The 11778-nt window shown below is 54.6% G+C and overlaps 1 protein-coding gene across 2 annotated transcripts in view; it reads right to left on the bottom strand.

The window, feature by feature from the left end:
* Positions 1 to 5537, bottom strand: part of RET (ret proto-oncogene) — a 57567-nt gene extending 52030 nt beyond the window's left edge. For both annotated transcript variants that reach the window (XM_066243688.1, XM_066243689.1), the window contains exon 1: positions 5278 to 5537. In XM_066243688.1, coding sequence (XP_066099785.1) covers positions 5278 to 5347 — 70 coding nt within the window. In that variant the 5' untranslated portion in view covers positions 5348 to 5537. The remainder of the gene's footprint in view (positions 1 to 5277) is intronic.
* Between the last annotated feature and the right edge of the window lie 6241 nt (positions 5538 to 11778).

Raw genomic sequence — 11778 nt, 5'->3', positions numbered from 1 at the left:
CCTCTCTCAAGGTCCCATTGGCATCATCTACCCTACAGCCATGCTTTCTAGAGGCACTGGCTCTGGCAGTATAGGGGTTAAGGGAAACAGGGGCACCTTGCCACCACCTCTTGCCCCATCTATGCCTTACCCAGGGTTCTCAGGGTGGACAGCTCAGAGGTCCACTGGCTTCACAGACTCCTGCCTCAGGGGCAGATGGGGGTCCCAGGAGGTCCCCCAAATACATAGCTGTAAGGCCAGAGCTCTACGAGAGTCAAGGCCTTATCTGGCCCCAGAACTCTGGGAAAGTGGGTGGTGGGAAAACCAGATGGGAGGGAGAGCAAGAGGGGCTCCCAAGTGTCTTGTAATGTCAGCCAGAAGGCCTCTCCTTTAAGGGCCTCCGAGGTGAGGCAGAGCCCTGACTCAGGAGTCATAGCTTCCCCTAAACTCCCAGCACTGGCCTGGGGCTGCCACTCTATGCCAGTTGGTCAGGGAAGGGAAGCCAGGTAGGCTATGGGAGGCCTGAGTGGTCTCACCCTTTTTTTTTTTTTTACAGAGAAAGAGACAGGGACAGACAGGGACAGACAGACAGGAATGGAGAGAGTTTTTCGTTGCGACACCTTAGTTGTCCATTGATTGCTTTCTCATATGTGCCTTGACCGAGCGCCCACAGCAGACTGAGTAACCCCTTGCTCGAGCCAGTGACCTTGGGTCCAAGGACGCTGGTGAGCCTTGCTCAAACCAGATGAGCCCTGCTCAAGCTGGCAACCTCGGGGTCTCGAACCTTGGTCCTCCGCATCGCAGTCCAACACTCTAACCACTGCGCCACTGCCTGGTCAGGCGTGGTCTCACCCTTTCAAGTGACCCAGGAACGTCCTCCCCAGGCTCCCAGAGGGACACCCTGGGCCTGACCTCTTTGAGTCTTACTGTCTCTCCCCTGCCCTCAGTCTGCCTCCTGCCTCACTTCCACCTGAAATCACACATACACACACTCTCTCTCTCTCTCTCTCTCTCTTTCTCTCTCTCTCACACACACACACACACACACTTAAGACAAGTGACAGCTTCCTTTATTGCTCATGTCTCTCTCTGCAGGTAACAGCTTTGAGGAGAAAGGGCTCTTCTTCTGTACCCCACAGTGCATCCCCACCCCTGAGAAGTGCCACAGGTAAGAGGTGGTCCCTCAAGGAGTGTGGGTGAGCTGATCCTTATATCTGTGACTGTTACTGTTCAGTCACTCAGAAAAAACAACTACAAATATGAAGAGGAGGAGGAGGAAGAGGAAGATGATGAAGACCTGGGGGAAGACTGGGATGAGTGACAGCCAAGGTCAGGAGCCCACATCAGGAAGGGTCCTCCTCCAAACTCAGGAGAGGAAGGAGGCAATCCACAGTGGAAATGCAGATACTTTCACAGTAGAGAAGCAAGTGCTCCTTTGAGGGGCACTTCTCCAACCTTGCCCCTTTTTCAGGGTGCCAGGTTGGCGGATGACTTCTCAGCCTGCCCTGGAGCTCTGGGGAAGAAGGCCCTAGAGAAGAGTGCATGGTTGCACCCACTTCCTGTGAAGCCCAGCGCCTCTTCCCCCACCCCCTCTGCACAGTAGCTTCTGTCAGGTGCTGGGTCTCTAGGCAAAGGGTAAGTGCAAGAGACACACCCCAAGTTTGTACTACCAGCACAGCGGCCTTTTCCTGACACAGGCCCTCTCCTCTGGGGTTGGCTATGACAGGGGCAGAAGGGCTCCTGTTCTAGGTGACTCAGCACAGAGCCATATGTCATTCACATACCTGAGCCAAGCTGTCCCCAATACTCCTGGAAGCCCAAGCAGGTGAGTCACTGGTAGAGAAACAGGCTCAGGGCCACCTTTACCTCCCAGAACACCTCCTCAGCCCTATCCCTGGTACCCATGACGACTGGCCCAGAGAACTGGCTTGCTGAAAGCCAGACGACCAGGGGTGGGAGTCACTAAGTCCTCTCCTTGGGCTCAAGTTCACAGGCTATGGGAGCTTAGGTTTCCTCATCTGTGACATGGGAAAACAAGGCACCTTGCTTAGGGTTTCGGGAGGACACGGTAAGCTAGCAGATGGGCAATGCCCAGCACAGACCAGCCTGCTATGAACCCTCTGTGGGGAGTGGCTGCTGCTGGCATCAGCCTTATCCAGTTAAAACCAGAACACCAAGGAGTTCTCTCTTGGGTTGCAGAGAGGAGGAAGGCCTCAGGGGAGGTGGCAGCTCAGAGCCTCCCTGCACCTTGGCAGCTCAGGCTCTGAATTAACAGATACCATACTTTTTAATGAGTTACCTCCTTCCTTGGCTAAAAGGCTATTAGCTGCCTATTAGGTGAACAACTCCCACTTCTTTCACATCACTAAAGAAACTGCGATTTACTTAGCCATCCCTAAAGCAATTCTGCAGAATGAAGGCTAAATTAGCAGTGGCCTCAACAAACTTCCCTATTAGGGCTCTGCTCTCAGACTCTACCCTTAGTAGCCCACAGACTGGCTCACTTCTCTGTTCCTGACTAGGCTGGGCCTCGCTGGGGCCTAGGGCAGCCAGTGTGGGACGCAGGTAGCTCCCAGAGAGAATTTTTATTATTTATTTATTTATTTATTTTTTAAATTCATTTTAGAGAGGAGAGAGAGAGACAGAGAGAGAGAGGAAAGAGAGACAGGGGGAGGAGCTGGAAGCATCAACTCCCATATGTGCCTTGACCAGGCAAGCTCAGGGTTTTGAACCAGCAACCTCAGCGTTTCCAGGTTGACGCTTTATCCACTGTGCCACCCAGAAACTCTTAAGAGCTGTTAAGTAGAGGTTCCCCAGCTCTGGCTCCAGCTTACCCAGGGTGGGTGAGTATGGGCAGTGAGGGGCAAGTGTCTCTATGTGCATGTGTAGAATCCCTGTGTGAGTGGCAGGGAGAGGGTCTGGGTCCCCTGGGTGAGAGTGAAGTATGAAGGAGCCAGACCACGGGGCATGCCGTGGGACTGTGTGTCCACAGGCATCTTCAACAAGTGCCCTTGAGAAAGGGCAGGAGTGTATTTTGGTGATGACTGAGGGTGTGTAAGCAGGGATGCAAGGGTATGAGTGAGAAGAGCAGTCCTGCCCTACTTGGAAGTCTGTGTCTAGGTTGGCATCTTTTTCTGAAGGTGTGCGTGGCTACACACAGTGACAGTGTGCACATGTGGTGAGAAGGCTGGGAGAGGACTGGGGAAGGCTGTTAGTCAATGTTCCACGACCTTGCTCTGGGTTTCCTTGGATCCAGCCCATCCCTACAGCCCGAGGCAGTGCTGCCCCTTTCCCTGTTCTCTGGTCTTGCCCGTGACCTCTTTATCTGGGTTGCTTCTGCAACCCCCTCCTGACAGCCCCCAGCATGGAAGGGAGCTTTCTGTCTTGGGGAGGTGTTTGGTCAGCCAAGGGATGGCCTTTATCCTCTAGAGGCCCAGCCTATCCTCCAGGCAACAGGCCAGACTGCTGGAGTACCCGATCCACAAGAGGGCGCCCGGAGACTGAGCTGCTCCCAGTTTGGGTGGGTCCCCCTGCAGTGGCATGCACACTAGTAGCAGTATTGAGCAGCTCACTGAGAGTCGTCAGGCTCTGCAGCTCCAAAGGGCACCCACAGCCTCTCCAGAGGCCCCAGCTGTCTCCTCCAGGGTGCGGTGCTGTGGGGCCATTTCTCCACGCTCAGTGCCACCAATTGTGCTTTGTTGGTCATCCTAAGGGAAGGTGGGCAGGGTAAAGGGTGCTCATTTTCCCTGGATTAAAGAATTTGCCTTCTGCCATCCAACTCCATGGACCAAGGGTGTAAAAAAGCCACCTGTTTCTGCCAACTGCCCCAGGTCACCCTTGCAGCCCAGCCCCCACAGTTCAGCCACTGGCAGCCTCACTTAGCATGCTGGCTAAGCAGAAGGCTGTGGAAGGACACGGGAAACCTCTCCGCAGGAAAGTCCCTGCTGCTGTGGAGGCTGCCCTGAGCACACTGCTTCCTGCTCACACCTGACTCCAAGCCCACATGTACAAAGTTGCAAACCAAGAGTTACAAGACATTACAACTCTCTGTTGTCGTTTTTTACTTCTGCCTTGCCTGTTTACAGTTACCTGCCTGTCTTCCTCTTGCAAGCACTGTGACCCCAGAGTCTCCATACCGGAAAAGCCCCCTTCCTCCTCGCTTCCCTGGGGCAAAGAAAGGGCATCTCACCGTGGGGACCATTCTGGCTTCAGTATCTGCTCTTTGAGGCTGGGATCTAGTCTCAAGAACAAAGCCTTGGACAGGCCCGTAAACCTAGAGTTTGCGCAGGAAGGGGTTCTAGAGGTGCCATGCCACCCTCCCGCCCTCTTCTATTCCCAAAGGCCAAGAGAGAGAGAAAAAGCTCTTTGAAAGCAGTGGGGGAGGATGGCCAATGCTCCCTCCTTCTCAGGAAGACACCGCCTGCATGCAGGAGCCCATTAGTCAGGGACGGTTTGAGGGAAACTGAAATGCATGGCCAAGGAGGTCAGATTCTACAGTCTTGCGGTTCATTCTGTTAGGGTTTGGGGATAGGGGCAGTGACCAACCTTTGCAAGGCCATATCTAATACTCTCACTGTAGCACATAAGCCAGGAGGTTCAAACGCTCTTGGTAAAGGCTGGCTCAGAGCCGTCATATGGATCCAAACGCCCCTGCCTCGCAGCTAAGGGCGGATCTAAAGCAGCCCTGTGGGTCTCGACCCTGGCAGGCCACCCGCCCCGCTGCGCTGGGTCAGTGCGGGCCATCGAGGACAGCCAGCCTACCAAGAAACTACAGGTTCTTAGGTTTTTAAAAAGACTTGTGCTGCAACAAAATCGCACGGGAGAAGAGCAACCTTAAATAAAAAAATAAAATAAAAAAAAAAGATGCCTGCCGCGGGGCGCGGAGGGGGTGAGAGCGCGCGGAGGGACGCACCAACGGGGAGCGCAGAAAGAAAACCAGGGCACATTCTCCCGCTGAAACAAAACTCCCCACACAGGTCGCTGGCTTTCCAGAGCCACCTCACCTGTCCCCTCCTACGTTCGCCGAAACCGCGACAAGATCCGTACGCTCCGCTCCAAGAACCACCAAGCTGGGACGCGCGGCTGGTGGGCACCGACCCCGGCCGCCCGGTCTGGCCCGAGACACACCCAGCCCGGGCCCAAGGCGCCCTGCCCACCGCACCAACTCGCTCCCGCCTGGACCCCTCGCCCGCAAATGCGCTGCGCGCTGTCCGCCGCGCACAGAAAGGCGTTTTCCAAGCGTATATGCCGCCGTTCCGCGCGCGGCGCCAACTTCGCCGCGGCCGCCGCCAGGCTCACCTTCGCTGAGCAGCGGCAGGAGTAGCAGCAGCCACCTCAGCCCCGCGGTGCCGTCCCTCGCCTTCGCCATCGCCCGTGCGCACCGGGGCCGCGGCGAGAGGGTTGGCGGTTTTGGCAGGGGTATTGGCGGCGGGGTGCGGCGCTCAACCTGGCCGGACCATCCCGCCTGGGTTGCCGGAGGCACTGCGGACGCGAAGGTTCTGGAGAGGATCCGTTCTGGCACTCCCCGGCACTCTGGTCGCGAGACTGATGCGAGGCTGGCGAAGGCTGCGAAGGAGGTGCTGTCAGGGGCGGGGCGGGGCGGGGCCAGGGGCAGGCGGGTGCGGATAGGGGCGGGGCTCCGGGTACCCCCCCAGCGCCGCTGAGTGCGGATCAAAGGAGGCGCGAGTAGAGGGTAAACGCGGGGCACCTGGCGAGGGCGTGGGTTGGGTTGGGCTGCGCTGGGCTGGGCAGGGGCGGAAATGGGGTGCGGGCTTGCCTTCTGCAGCGCCCTCCGCGACCCCCCAGCAGCGGACTCCTCCGTCTTAGCCAGTGCGCCTCGCCCTTCCCTGCGGCCGCACAAGGCAGGGGAACTACGCAGGGATGTGGGGTGTGGGAGGCCTGGCCGGGATGCACCCGAGCAGATGTGGGGACCAAGCGAATGCCCCGCCTCCAGGCTCCTGGCTCGGAGCGCATCCTCCGCCATTTCTGAGAACGGAAGGCGCGGTGGGAGCGCGACCTCATTTGGAGCACGACTCGGGATGAGGGGACGAGCCAAGGCGAAGACAGGGAGCTGGAGCGCTCCTGGGGCCAGCCTGGGGTGTGGCTGACATGTCTATGTTTGCGGCGCAGGACACCTTAAGGCTGTCCTAAAGTCAGTTAGTGATATCCCTTCTTTAGATCTGGTCCAATCAGTGGGAGCAATAAACTGCTCTGGACACATCTTTCAAAAAGACCTGGTGCTGGTGGCCTAGTAAGGTGCTTCGAGGTTATAGTCCACCCTCCACGCCCACCCCCATCCCCCACAACAGAACTCTTTGGATGTGGAGCTGACTGGGTAGGAGAGCTAGCAACAGGGAGGAACTAGAGCCCCAAATAATTTAATGTTTGCCCAAAGAAATGATGCTCGCAAACACATATAATCCTAAAAAGGGGGAACACCAGGCCCTTAACACAGGTGCCCGGGGTCAAGTTGAAGATGGGTTCTATACCGCTGGGGAAAAGTAAACTGTTCTGCGCACCAACTAGCTACCTTTGGAGATCTGGCTTCCACCTGGGGCAAAGGAATGGAAGCCCTAGGGTAGAAGGGTCCAGGAAACCTAGCCTGGGGGACCCCTATTTCAAGGCCTTTTCTTCCAGCTGTGTATAGAGCCTCACCCACCTGCCTGGCTGAACTCAGGGCTGTAGAAGAGATGTGAACATCATTATGTGGATATGGAGTCAAAATGAAGTCACCCTGGCAGGCAGCAGGAGGAGCTGCCAAGACAGAGGCTAGGGGTTCTGCCAGCCAGGATGTCCGGAGCGGACCTGCTGGCAGAAAACCAGGACACAGTGTTGCCAGCTCAGGAGAGCCATCCTGCAGCTACCAGGCCTTGTGCTGCCTGCCACATATGCCCAGGGCTCCAGAACCTCAGGTTTATGGGGCTGGAGTTGGCCAAAGAGGACTCCCTTGAGTGGAGTTGGGCCCATGGCTTCCAAGGCTGCACACTCAGGGCTGCGTAGGTCAGGGAGGGAACCTGAGTAGGAGGGGAAGGGCTGAGGGGTTTTCTTTGTTTTAAACAGGCTCCTGTGGGAGGAGACTGCAGAAGGAAGAGGGGTAGCTTGGCCTATTCTCCCAACCAGCCCCTCTCCCCTCCCCTCCTTCCAAGAAACACCCTGGCCAGGCCATGGCCGACACTGGACAGGCTGGATGTCTGGTTGTCTGATTGGCTCTGTATGTCCCATCTAAGGCAGTGCTCTTTCCTGGGCCCCCTCCCTCTTTTTGCCCTCTGTCTACTTCCACCTTTGGAGGGCTTGAGTGGACACCTGACACTGTGGAGAGGGCATTGCCCTCTTCTCACATCAGTGCTTTGGGGGGCTCACATGTACTACTGTACGTGTATGTATACGCACATGTGCACCACATGTGCACATCCATGTGCCCACATATGTGGACATGGCTGCATACCTTTGCTCTTGTGCATGCTCAAGGACCTGACCAGAAGGGCACACAGTAGAGGGCAGGGGTAAAATCCTGGGTTTGCTGGCCTCAGCTGCAGGTGAGGAGTGATTTATTTAGCCTTGCCTGGGACTGTGCATTGGCTTTGTGATCCTGAGACTCAGAGTAGCAGGAAGGCACCTTCTTCCCCAGAAGAGGGGAAATTAATGCCTCCTCTCTGAGTTTCCACAGGAGAGGTCAGAAGCCCAGCTAGGGCAGAATGCTAGTCTTGACTCCCCAAGAAACCTCTTCCTTGTCTCTACTTTGTTCCAGGGGCCCCAGGAGATTGTGCAGGAGGTTCCTGTTCCCTGTCCTGGCTTCCCCAAGTTGTTTCCCTCTGTGCCTCAGTTTCCAACTGTAAACATCTTGCTCTCAGGAGTGAGGATAAAGAGACAGAGTATGCATGAGGGTGGAGCTCAGTGTTGGACGCACAATAAGTGCTCAATAAATCACAGCTATCATCTTGCCCAGGCTTAGGACTTGGCTCTAGCATCCTTGCCCTCACCACACTGTTGAGGGCCATGGGCTCCCATTGGCATGTAAAATTCTCTGGGAGCTGGGGGCAGGGATGTGTCACAATGTGATCAGTGCTCCCCAACCCTCCTCCTCACAGCCCCCCTTGGACTATCACTGGGGCAGCTTTTATCAATAGATTCTTGGGCCTCATCTCCATAAACATCCACATCTAAAAAAATAGCTCCACAAGAGGTTCTGATACAGGATTCTGCTTTGGAGTGAGTCAGATCTAGGTTTGAATTTTGCCACATATAATCATGTGCCATTGCACAGGTCACTTTATCTCTCTGTGCCTCAATTTTTCTGTCTTCAAAATGGGGGCTGAAATAGTGACCCTCTCTCGCTGGGTGGCTGGAAAGAATGACTATAAGAGTGTTTGTGAGGCCCTGTTCCCAACATGTGATCAGGTGCTTTGTGGGTGCATGGTTCATGTGTTGTTCCTGCAGCATTCTCACTTCTGAGCAGGTGAGGCTTATCTGGAGCCCCTTGGGTCTGGCTCCAAAACATAACTCAAGGAAGGAAGGGTGGTGGCCCAGCCAAAGAGACAGGTATCTCATGTGGTGCAGCCTGTCTGAGTGTGGAGGAGCTGCTGGTGTGGGTGGGAGGCAGGGTGGGATGCTTGGCCGTCATGAACCTATATGGCTGTGGGGAATCAGGGAGAAGGACTACTTTGAGGAGTTGGGGCTGAGTGCAGCAGCAGGAAACCCTGGCCTTGGGGGTTTTATAGGGAAGAGGAAACAAAGTCAGGAGTGCAGCCCAGTCCTGGAGGCACTGGAGGCTTATGGAGGCTGACGTGGGGCCAGACTTGGTCAGCGTGGACTGGGAAGGGGTCTTACTCCCTAGTGCAAGCATGCGATGTAGGGGCTGATTGGGAGGCTGTAGCTAGCTGCTTGGTCCCTCCGCATCCCCTCAATAAGCAGAAGTAATTACAATACCACTCCACTGCTGTCCCTGTGGGCACCGAGGGACAGGCAGGTCTGTTTGCCCTCCTCTAGGTGCAGCTTCAAGGAAAGCCGGAGCCTGACAGCTGGCTCTGAGGGCCCACAACACGTCTCACTATCTGTCCACCCCTATGTGAAATATGCTGTCCTCATCACACACAGCACAACAAGCTAGGGGTGAGCTTGAAGGATGTGGCCCAGGGACAGTGCTCCCCTGACTGTGGAGGCCCAGCCTACTGCCTCATGGCCACAGTTGGCGTTTGCTGACATCCCCAGCCTGAGCAGTGAGGGGACTCTTCTCAGGCCTTCCTAGGAACTGGGTGCATGAGGCCTGAGCCCAACACTCTGAGCACAAGTCACTGGGTCCAGCTTATCTGTCAGAAACCCTTTGAGGCTTATAGAAGGCCCACATCCACTCAGAAGGCCTGACCTCTTAGCCCAAATCACCCTTCCAAATGTTCCTATAACAGACTTGTTTTTCCTCTGAGTTTCCTTTCCATTCATCCTCCCTTCTCTCCTCTGCTGTCCTTCCCCCCTTCTCTTGGAGGGATATGTGTCTGTTCCTGTCACCTAGCGCAAGAACCAACTAGCTGCATCACTGGGCCTCGGTTTCTCATCTGTAACATGGGAGTGCCACATGATAATTGCCTTGCAGTGTTGTGAGACCAACCCCAGAGGATCAGCACAGTTCCTGGCTCAGAAGAAAATGGGCATTTTCCTCACTTTTCCTCTGGGGTCCCCTGAGGTCCAGGAAGCTGTCTGGGTGGGAGGTTGGGCTCGTGGCCTGGTGCAGAAGCTGCCAGTGGGCCCTAAATTGTGTCCAGGTCATGTCTTTCCTCTGTGTGAACCAGCATGCTCCCAGTGTATCTGGACCTCAGTGGGGAAGCGGCGTCCCTTCCTCCCAAGTGCCTGACTGCAAGTGAATCCCTGACAGCCAGTGAGAGCGGTCACTGCTGATTCCATCAGCTTGAGGCCAACAGTCCACAGAGGCCAGAGCACATTGCAAAGTTAGCATGGAGAACAGGCGGCCCCTAACACTCGCTGCTGAGACTGGCCTGCTTGAGCTAACACCTGTCCTTCACCCTCTCCACCCCACATGATCTGCAGGCTTCTCAGAGAAAGGACCAGAGTCCTGGAATCCAGGAATCCTCTAGGCCACAGCAGCACTTCCCTGGCTGTCATTATACATTCAGGAGCCCTACCTGGCTCCTGGAGGCTTCGCCCACACTGAGTCTGATAGTGCCCAGCCCAAGGACACTGCTGGTCCTGGGCAGTGGGAGCCTGGTAGAGCCTCAGGCCTGACAATGCCTGCCTCTTGCATTATCCAGCCGAGGAGGAGGCCAGGCCTGGCTCACTAGCAGGCTGCGCAGATATTAGGAAGCTGAATTGGCAAGTCCAGCAAAGATGGCCTGAATGCTTTTTAGATTAAAAAAAAAAAAATCTCCCCAGGCGGTTTCATAATCTGCCTTGTAATGCAGATTTAGACAAGTTTTTACAAATGCACTTTTTAAAATAGGTCTTAATGGATCCTTTGCAGTAGTTACAGTCCATTGCATAAATGCAAACAGAAGGCTTTTTGAAAACATGTATTATTGATCAGAAGGGCAGCAGCAATTAGAAGCCAGTGTGTCATATCATTCGATACACACTTCCTATACAGCCCTGCTCTTATTCACTTGTAACTTTTTGACAAATTATCCTGTTACGAGTAAGCCTTTCTTCTCTCTTAGGCTTCTGGAGTCAGTGAGGAGCGCTTAATGGTTGAATGTGAGTGAGAAATGAACTCACTGTAACCATTTCAAAACCTGTTTGGAACTTCTCTGGTTTCAGAATAAAATGCAAAACCTTCAGATAAGGTGGGTGATGCATCCCGATTTGGTCTATGGCCCACAACACAAACAAACACTGGTGAAAGGTGACACAGTAGCAGCAGGAGTGAGCTGGAGGCCCCACAGGGAAGCCTGTTTTCTGGGAAGGATACTGAGGTACAGGAAAGTGACTCAAAGAGGGACCACAGATAGAGATGCCACCTGCTCCCAGTATGTCTCCAGTATTTTTTTCCCCTCCCTAGTCATGGAACCTGAAATGATCAACTAGTGTAATCCTGAGACTTATTTTTATTTAAGCACTTGTATGTGAGTCTTTGTGTCCCCCAGTGTACACATCTCCCATTTGCCCTTCATGAAGAATTCATTTATTTAACACACATGTGCTGCGTGCTGACTAGATTCCAGGTGTCATTTGCAGCGATGGAGATACCACAGTAAACAAAACAATGACTTCCTTCCTTGGTGCTTCTCACGGATGAGTGCCAACACATGAAGCACACAAGCAGTGCATCTATATGTGACCCCAATGTCAAGGTGTCATCAAGGCTGAGCCTTCTGGAGAGCTAACTTTGACAAAGAGGATGGAGCTACCAGAACAGCACAGCATGGCCCCCTCTGGAAACCCCAGGACACGGGCTGGGCTGTTGCATTACCCACGCTGCCTCAGCACAGACAGGAGCATTGCTCTCCAGCTCCTCACAAAAACATCTGCTTGGCAGCCTCACCCTTGCCCCTCCAGAGGCTGCAGCTCGTATCTAAGAGGGTCACAGTGCAAGACTTGCAGGTGAATACTCCATCCAGGTGGTCTTTTGGAGCCAGAAAAACTTGCCATGCTGTTGGAGTGCAGACAAATTGGAAGTCCATTGACTTAATGTCCCATAATGACTTCTGAAGGTTCCATGCCCGGGATGGTATGGGCTGCAGCTCCAAGCACAATGTGCAAACTCCAGATTCATCTCAGGCCTGAGAGTGCTGAAGGGGTGCTCTGTGAGATGGAGGGATGGCATGGGGGCCCACAGCTTGCTGGTGGGCAGGTATA

Source organism: Saccopteryx bilineata, chromosome 9 (assembly GCF_036850765.1).
Source record: "Saccopteryx bilineata isolate mSacBil1 chromosome 9, mSacBil1_pri_phased_curated, whole genome shotgun sequence".
Classification (NCBI taxonomy): Eukaryota; Metazoa; Chordata; class Mammalia; order Chiroptera; family Emballonuridae; genus Saccopteryx; species Saccopteryx bilineata.
The sequence above is the reverse complement of the archived record's forward strand: the minus strand, read 5'-3'. Positions and strand labels throughout refer to the sequence as shown.